The 9,204-nt window shown below is 41.6% G+C and overlaps 1 protein-coding gene across 1 annotated transcript; it reads right to left on the bottom strand.

The window, feature by feature from the left end:
• Positions 1–3,947: 3,947 nt before the first annotated feature.
• On the bottom strand, positions 3,948–7,300 carry LOC147418071 (monooxygenase 2-like). Its single transcript, XM_086506794.1, has 6 exons — positions 6,941–7,300; positions 6,112–6,258; positions 5,962–6,024; positions 5,650–5,815; positions 5,068–5,293; positions 3,948–4,594 (listed from the first exon to the last, which is right to left on the bottom strand). The coding sequence occupies exons 1-6, from the start codon at positions 7,234–7,236 to the stop codon at positions 4,059–4,061; spliced, it is 1,434 nt and encodes a 477-aa protein (XP_086362920.1). The 5' UTR covers positions 7,237–7,300; the 3' UTR covers positions 3,948–4,058.
• Positions 7,301–9,204: the final 1,904 nt, after the last annotated feature.

Here is a 9,204-nt window from a genome sequence, read left to right on the forward strand (position 1 = left end):
AAGCAGGAAAAAACAGTAAAGGAAAAATAAAGGAAAAGAAAAACACAAATGCATCAATGTGAAGCCGACCACCTCTTTATATGCACACAAAATGGCTTTTGACTTTCCACCTTCATAGATCTTTTCATTTCCTAACCTCACCCTTCAATCACGTACTTAAGATGTTTTGAAAGCCTTTTTTTACGAGACTGGAGAGACCTAATGGTGGCCATTTTAGCATTAATTTCTTGCTGCCAACGCCACGTGCATTCAAGGCTTTATGCAATGCAAAGGTTCTCAAGATCTCATTGCAATTGGTGGCATCTATGGGCTTTTGATTTCTTGTGTAAAGCATTGATCCAAGGTTTTCAAAGTAAAATTATTAAATGTGCAAATTAAGCTTCATTAGGACCATCAATAAAAATTGACAAATTTGATAAATGACAGAATAATGAGGCCTAATTTTTTTGAGCCCAATCAAACCACTTGAAAGAATTTGACCTTTCTAACCTAATTTAATCTCCTCTTCTCTATCATGTGTGAGTAGAAATTGATCAGCATCTTGTGGAGGTGAATTGAATGATGGGGGACCACCTTAACCTAGGCTGATCTCTAGCCTTAGTGCTCACATGTAGCTTGTTTCCTCCCTCCATTCAATTCTTGTATTGCTCTTGAAAAATGTCAAACATGGTTTTGGTGGCAATTTTAAGCCGCCATAATCCCCCAAAAAAGATGTCAAGATACATGAAGATTTCCATCAAAACTTGAAGATTTGCAATGCTTTTGGCATCTACAATTGTAGCCCATTCTTTATTGTCATGGGGTTCTTAAGCATGAAAATTACCATTTCAAGGTCATTTGTAAAGCATTACTCTGTCATTTTGACTCCCTTGTTATAATGTACTTGTGTAGTAAAATTGTTGTTTCAAGGACATTTGTAAAGATTTGTATCCTATTTTGCGTCTAAAATAATTCATCGGCTTGCGAATGTTGACAAGATTAGACATTTCCATTCGTGCATCTTCCTTTCTAGAGTATAGAGAGAAAATTGTTTGACAAACCTTATACTTCCATTTTGAGTACCCACATCATTTTTGAGTGGAGGATGTTTTGTTGGTTGAGTGAGAAATTCAGATTGATTGAGCTACAAAATTAATGACAAAGCTTTTGTGTCTTATCCTTCTACTCTCCTTCTTGCTAGCCTCATGTATGGCTAAGCTTTTGTGCATTCCCCTTCCACTCTCCTTCTTGTTAATTTTGATGTTCTTTTATCAATATGTTCTAGTTTTTGGCTCTTCAAGTCTATTTTATGGTACACCACTGCCTCCTCACAACTTTCAATGATAACCTCTCTTCGCTATTTGCCTACGGGTGATCTAAGATACAAGGTTTGTTGATCTTGAACATTAGTTAGATATTTGCTCTTAGCTTAAACTTCCATTGCATTTTGGATAATTATGACATGATGATCCAACAATAAGGACCGAGTTAACTATCATAGTGATATGCAATGACACCTTTGAAATATGTTTTTAAACTAAAAGCAATCTACTTCTTTAGAGAGTAATATAAAGCAAAAAACTATAAATAGAGTCCCTAAGGTCTTGGGTTCAATCCCTCCTTGGCGACCCGAAGACATGCTCTAAGTCTTTAAGGATTGTTCCCATGTATGTGTGTGTGTGTGTGTGTGTGTGTGTGTGTGTGAGAGAGAGAGAGAGAGAGAGAGAGAGAGAGAGAGAGTGATGGGATGCCTCTCTCCCTACCTGTGAGGATGTTGTACATAGGGTGTGTGCGTGTGTTTCAAAGTTCTTGTACTCTCTTTTAATTTTTAAAAAAAAACTATAAATAGATAGTCTTCTATTCATAGTTAGTCAGGAGCTTAATTAAAGGGATATGTAGAGATGCTTGCTTAACTACATTTGAAGAGAAAGAGGACAAGTTGGGCATCATGAAGACCTTCCGCTGTTAACAGACGACAATCTCTCTTCCAACGCCCCCGCGCTCTGTGTGTGTGTGTGTGTGTGTGCAGGCGCACACTCTCTCTCTCGTCAAGAGCATGTGTGTTCAATGGCACTTGGGTGGGAGCATTTGGTGATCGCCTCAGATTGCAGGACCGAAGGGGCATGGGGGTGACGACCGTGCAGGGGAATAGGGCTGTCATCTGCAACCAGGAACGCAGAGAGAGAGAGAGAGAGAGAGTAAGAGATCGTAGGCGAAGGAAGGAGTGAGAGGAAGACATGGTAGGTGCAGGCAGGGTAGGTTCGCACAACTCGGGGGCTTGCCTAGACGCGGGAGGGGCAATGGGGACATTGCCACATTTCTTGCCTTTAGTCAAATTCCTTGGGAATCTCATGAGTCCTGCCTTGCTATTGTCTTTTGCCAACCTTCTTGGCAATGAACATTCATTCATTGTCAATCTTTACTATGTCAGGCGAGGGAGGTGCAACATACTATAGGACTAATTGACACTTCCACAATCAAAAACTTCAACCATCGGACAATTGTTGATTCTAGGGTGGAAAAAATCTCATATATACTACAACTTTAATTGTCAACTGCATAGTCAAGCTAGATTTTTTGTAAAGATAAAGATAAAAAGGCAAGTACTACTACATTTCCCATATTCCTGCCTAAAGCTCCTTCTATGTGATCTAACAAATGAAAGAACTTGAGAAACATTCTCAACCATTAGGAGCAAATATCGTAATTAAAATTTGAAACGATAGCATTTCTTTAATGAATCGCAACTTGACGACTTATCAACCATTAATTTTGACTTTTAAAGCATGTGTTGAGAAATGTAAGTCATGGTCCATTTTGATAAGTGTCTTCCCTTAAGTGACCAAGTGTGTGCATGTTGTTTAATCTGCATGGTTCCTCTTATGGCCATTCAGTCCATCAATTTGCACTTGCCAATTGGGAGACATATCCGGAGTCATCTTAGATAACAGAAATCATCATAACAAGTTGATTCGGTGCGGCACTGGTTTAGTTTGCACACACATCAAGAGGCAAGCGGAAACGGATGTAGAGAAATTGAAGATGCCTTCGCAAGCTTGTATATAGATTGAATTGCAAATAAGTTATGGGAATTCTCAATCTTTTGGGGAAAGTATGACCAAAGGTTTGAACCTCAATTGTATTTTTCTTTTTCACTAAGAAAACACAAGAAGAAAGTATCATTCTACAGCATTACTTTATCAAAGACTACATCTTAGCACTGAGCTTGCTTAAGTAAAGAACTTTTGCACCAATCAAAAGCTTTGGTCGAAAAATTTGATGTTCAACATCACAAGAAGTTTTCGACAGATTCTCACAATAATTTCCACAATAGCCTATGACTTAACTCAACATCATGGGCTTCTGTGAGGGAGGCACGGCATACCTAGCTAGGTACGATTGGGGGCAGGGGGCCGCCAGCCTAGTGGGGGAGCCGGTGGCCCCCTGCCCCCAATCATACCTAGCTAGGTATGCGGTGCCTCCCGAGCAGAAGCTTATGATATTATGCATTGTATGAAAAACATTGAAAAAGGCTCCCTTTTCCTACATGACAAAATTTCTAAATCTTCTTGTGTATTGACTTCTAATTCTTGATTTGAAAATCTACTGATCATTTATTTGAAAAAACTAGTTTTAAAATGGAAGGGCAAAATATTCATGCTACCATGACAATTAAGTCATAATCTTGTTTTGCTTCTACATCCTGCTTGCAATATAGCACCAATTTACCCAAGAAGCGTAGCTCGATTGGTGAGACCTTTGTGACATAACCCCAAGGTTCAGGGTTCGAGGCTCACGGGATGCATTCTCTTGGGTGTCCCCACGGTCGCCCCTCAAGGGTGTATTGTACAACAATGTACAGTTGTAAACACACGATATGTGTAAAGTTTCTCCCTACTACCTTCACCGCACTCAATGGTATTAATTTTTTAAAAGAAAGTATAGCAATTGCAACCCTCCACACTCTCTTGTTCTCAACCAGCAGTTTTGAATTTCAAAGAGGTAGAAGTAAAAGCTGATACACTTCTCTTGAACACTGGGTAAGATGCTGATATTATACAGACAGATTCAAAGATTTCTCAAGCAAGTGCTCCCACATCATACAAGGTGTGCTCAACAAAGGCGTCAACACTCAAAACTCGAGGCAAGAGAGCGTCACGCATTGAACAAAATAGCTCACTATCTGCTTGCATCACTTTACCAATGAGATTTGCTTGCACTGCCACTCCAAACAACCTCTGCTGTCTCTGCTTAGTATATCCATCCAAGGCAAGCTCAATTCTCTTCATCTCCTCATCCATAGAAAGATTTTGGCCTTCCGTCTCTTTGAAGAGTTTCGAAACAACACGTGCCAGCACCACACCATCCTCAAGCGCGGTGCACCCTCCTTGGGCAAGGTTGGGTGTCACCGGATGCATTGCATCCCCTGCAATGGTTACTCCACTCTCATGTAGCTTCGACAGAGACCATGGCCACATCCATCGGTCTGCTATCGCCGCCCTACTCAACGTTTCGACTGGGGATTTTCTTACTACATCGACTGCTGCCTCTGGCCAACCACGGACAAGGCGTAAAGCCTCCTCCTTCACAAGATCGGGATCCACTATTTTTTTATCTGAAAGAGGAAGCAAGGTCAATGGCATTTCAGTACAAGCTCTTGAATGTGTTATATCCCTGTCACAAGAGAAGAGACCTAGTCTATGACATTGTCGCGCCATCTAATGTCTTGGCAGACGTAGTGTGAACACGGCCAGTGTGGTCTGTTACTTATAAACGGAGGTCCTACGGTGTCATAGACTAACTGAAGGGAGAAAGCAAATTAGTATTATGTAAATTTCATCTTCCCAAGTCCTATGTAGTGCTAAAAAAAACCTAGGTTTAGTTCAATTTCACCTCCACCTAGAGAGTCTAGAGAAATTTAGTGTAAAAACCTTCAACAATAGTCAATATACCTTTAAAACATTTTCCATGTGATATAGGCTTTCCAAGTTTTTAGAAAACGGGTTCTATGCTGGGATGGCTGCCCAATAACAAGAAAACTAACTCAACTGGACTATCAAAGCAAAACTAGTGAAGGAGCTTGTCTACCTGAAGGAGAATTGAACACAATAAACCAGTAAACCCTGTTAGAGTCCTGAGGTAGGCACCCCATTCGAACTCCGCGTCCCAACACTTGTTTCACTGCTCTAGGGAACGTGTGTTGCTCTGAGAATGTAGCAACTCCCCTTATTCCAATATATCCAGCATAATGAGCCTCCTTATGGCCCAGTTCCTTTGCCACCACCGATCCAATGCCATCACATCCAACAATGACCTGAAACACTCGAAGTGTCAAACCGAACTACATTCAAGACTATTGTAATCAGGAGTACATTTAAGCCATTGTGCTGTTGCATACGTAAATATGAGTGTCTGTGTATATGTATGTAAACACACACACACACACACACACACACACACTCACATGCACACATATACATGTACTATACACACACAAGATCATTATTGTGCTATAGACACTACATAATCAAGATTATCCACTAAACCTACATATTTGTAGAATGCTGATAAGCTGGAGGCATTCACAGATTAGGAACATACAGAATGACACACAAGACAAACAAACAGAGAAACCATCGCCACACTTTTTTCTTTGTGATGAGAAGAGACCTTGGCTTGTAGAGTAGAGCCACCTTTTAATTCAACTCGTGAGTAACTTCCTTTGTTTCGCTGTACGTTGATTACGTGTGAATCATACAAAATTGTCCCGGTGGGCAGTGCATTTGTCAGTGTCTCAAGCAGCACACGCCTATCAACTCCCCGAAGTTCCACATGCCTAACAAAAAGCGTACGCCATAAACCAACATCATGAAGAAAGGACCCACATAAAGTATGCACACATCTCTCCATGAGTCATGACCCCTTAAGACATGATATCATGCAAGTAACACGAAGCATCTGCAGAAGGAGAGGCGAACCTACTTGTTGCTGCTGGAAAATTTAAAATCTGCGAGGCATTTGTCATCTGTTGAGTAGAACTGGAACCTGCCATGGAGAACCTCCATAGACTAAATTTATAGAGACCATAACCTACATAAGTAACAACAAGAAATAAAGGGCATATACTCATACCCTAAAATCTGTACAAATTTCTCTCTCAAATCATCCGCTACTCCCAGTGCTTCGAGAGCACGCCATCCATTTGTCCAGATACCCAGGGCAGCCCCAGTTACTCTCAAAGTTGGAGACTGCTCGAGCACTCTCGATTTTATTCCTAACCTGCAGCCCAAGGATCGTCAATGCCACACTGACGGATTATAAGAGAGGCTAAAACACTCACAAAACATATGTTGTCCCTTGCCAAAGACCTTGCACTTTGCATGGCATCAGACAACGTTTGATGTTGCACAAGACTCATTCGAGTATACTGTTCAGAAAAAGTTTATTATCCTAGCCGTACACGATTGTGGTTATATTTTACACTATTTTCTTGCAAAATTCAAGCTGATTTTTTCCTTTACGCTCTTCTCTCAACCGGCTGCCTTGAATTTGTAATTGGCTCAAGGCTAAGCTGAGACATGGCTTTCCTGAACGCTGTCGATAGCCCCTTGAAATTCTATCTGAGATAGGACAAAGCGAAGCTCATTTTCTACTTTGGAAGGGGCAATGGCTCTGCCATGGTCCATAATTTCTAAGTCTAGGAAGCCTGGCAAAAGAGAGCATTTCATGGAATCAATCAGCATGCATACAACTGTATAACAAGACCCATAGAGAGTTCATTTGAATTGTGCGTACACACGCTTTCGAATGCCCATATTGTTCCAAAATCCGCCAGAGTCTCAACAACATCAGTGCATGTTAAGGCTTAAGCTCAGCATTTGATTAAATCGAAAGCTCTAAGATTTGATTTAGAGATAACTAGCACAAGTAAAATAGAGATGTGTTTGCATGTAGATTGTACCTATGCAGAGCAAGTGCAGTGGCGATGCCCGCAATCCCACCACCGACAATGACAACATCTTCGACCCTGGAGCTAATCGCTGTTGACGAACAAGAAACAAGAAACCGGACCCTGGAGCTAATCGCTGTTGACGAACAAGAAACAAGAAACCGGCCCTGCCCACGAGCGGATATGGGAGAGTGAGCGAGCAGGGGGACAATTCTGCGTTTCTCGTGATGGAGCCTGACATGGTAAGACGGATCCGCCCAAGAGGTAGAGCAACTATACAAGTAATTACGACTACAAGAATGAATCATTCTCTCTCTCTCTCTCTCTCTCTCTCTCTCTCTCTCTCATACACACCCACCCACCGACCTCGAGTATCCGTTCTTTGTAGGCAACGCTTGCAGAAGAGCAGCCTGCATACGAGTGCGCTGGCGTCATTGTGGACGATATTCAACCTGTTACCAGTACCTAGTCAAGCGTGATTGAAAGATTCCTCGGGTCCTCCACTAACAAAAATAAGCAAAAAGCTGAACGTCCTGAATCCTGATTCCTCAAGGTATTGGACGAGCTCACGCGACCTGGGTCTCGCTCGCTCTTACAAATGGTTTCGAATGGCCAATGCAATAGGTCTCCTATTGTATTTGTACGTGTGTGCGTGTGTCTATCTTTATACACACACATCACGTTCTCTCTATTTCTTCCTTTTTGTCATCCCTCACCTCCCAGTGTTGTCATCGGCAGCTGAGGCCTCTCGCTCTCAACTACTCGAGGAACATTGATTGCTCGTGCATAGAGGTCATGAAGGTCTCTCTCTCTCTCTCTCTCTCACACACACACACACACACACATCGAGGTTGCCCCTTCACCTCCTAGGTTTAGTGCCTCTTCAGCTCGCTGGCCCAAGAGAGTGAGAGAGAGCTCGTTGCGAGGTTGTCGCTTCACCTCCAAGGCCTAGTGCCTCTTCAACTCGCTAGAGAGAGAGAGAGAGAGAGAGAGAGAGAGAGAGAGATTTTTTGGGGTATACTATGCATTAAGTGCATTTCAAAGTGTAATTGTAGGCTACAAAAAGGTTAACCATGCAAAGTCTCCGTTTTATTTTTATTATTTTGCCTCATGTTGTCAAAAAGCATTTTTCTTGCATCCAATAACATGAGTGATTGTTTGCTTAGAGCACATTAAACAAGAGTGATTGCTTCTTGGGTGATGCCCTCCTATCACATCCTTTGAAAAGCATCAAGAGCTTCCATAGACATAAGTGCATTTCAATGGCCTCCATTTGGGAGATTTCTCACATCACACTGTCTTAAAATAGGCAAGTGCTTGATTGCGTGCCTATTCATCATATCCTACATACAATATAATCCAATCGACACCATTTTGGATAGAAAGTCCATTACTTCATGTTCTCCCGAAAGAGCACCACACTTGTCACCACCCAAACCATTGCCAAGCTCAATATTTTCTTCCAAGAGTCCTTGACTAACCACATCGTCAAGGAATTTTTGCTCATGTCTACTTCTTGCGTAGTGCAACAAGCCTTTTAAATGCAAGAAACGTAAATGCATCCAGAGAGAAACCCTCACATGCCTCGTATAGAAGGAGCCTAGAGCTTCATATTTGCAATCAACCATCCCTAGGTTAGTGCTCCAAAATACGTTCCTCTAGCCCTATGTCATCCTAATAAGGAACATTATCATTCCTTCTTATTGCTTTGTAACTATGTGTGTGTGTGTGTGAGAGAGAGAGTGAGAGAGAGAGAGAGACTTTGTGTTGAAGCTATGATTGTTATGATGAACAATTCCTCTATTTTCAAAAGAACACATTGTTTACTTAATTTAAACAATTCTCTTACAAAACACCAAGAGAATTTTCAGAAAATCAACTTAAAACTTATTTGCCTAGCCGCTTCGCAACAAAAAAAAAAGAGTCTAATAGCTTCATGTTGATACTAGAGCAAGAGAGGGTTTTTTTTTTTTTTTTTTTTTTTGGGGGGGGGGGGGGGGGGAGAGAGAGAGAGAGAGAGAGAGAGAGAGAGAGAGAGAGAGAGACCAAGTTCCAACAAACATCTAGTTACACGAAAGAAAATTGTGACATCAATGTGACAAGGCTATTCACGGTCACATCGTCTGCTACGACAATGTAGCAAATGCATGAGTTGATGTTGGGTGCTATTGTGTTGTGAGGAGGAGCATGCACCCTGTAGCTTGATGGTTGATGCATGCAAGTGAGCTTAATTTGGCCAGCCTAGTCTTGCCTTGATTTGCACCTTGCATAGGTAG

Source organism: Adiantum capillus-veneris, chromosome 30 (genome assembly GCF_014529385.1).
Source record: "Adiantum capillus-veneris isolate H3 chromosome 30, ASM1452938v2, whole genome shotgun sequence".
In the NCBI taxonomy this organism is placed as follows: Eukaryota; Viridiplantae; Streptophyta; class Polypodiopsida; order Polypodiales; family Pteridaceae; genus Adiantum; species Adiantum capillus-veneris.

What these genes read in the sequence shown, in the direction of transcription:
- LOC147418071 (XM_086506794.1), bottom strand. Translation starts at nt 7,236, where the DNA reads ATGATTCATTCTTGTAGTCGTAATTACTTGTATAGTTGCTCTACCTCT. An exon ending in GCTCTACTCTACAAGCCAAG is followed by an intron (nt 5,294 to 5,649) that starts GTCTCTTCTCAT and finishes CGAGTGTTTCAG; the next exon opens with GTCATTGTTGGATGTGATGG. An exon ending in TGTGTTCAATTCTCCTTCAG is followed by an intron (nt 4,595 to 5,067) that starts GTAGACAAGCTC and finishes TTCCTCTTTCAG; the next exon opens with ATAAAAAAATAGTGGATCCC.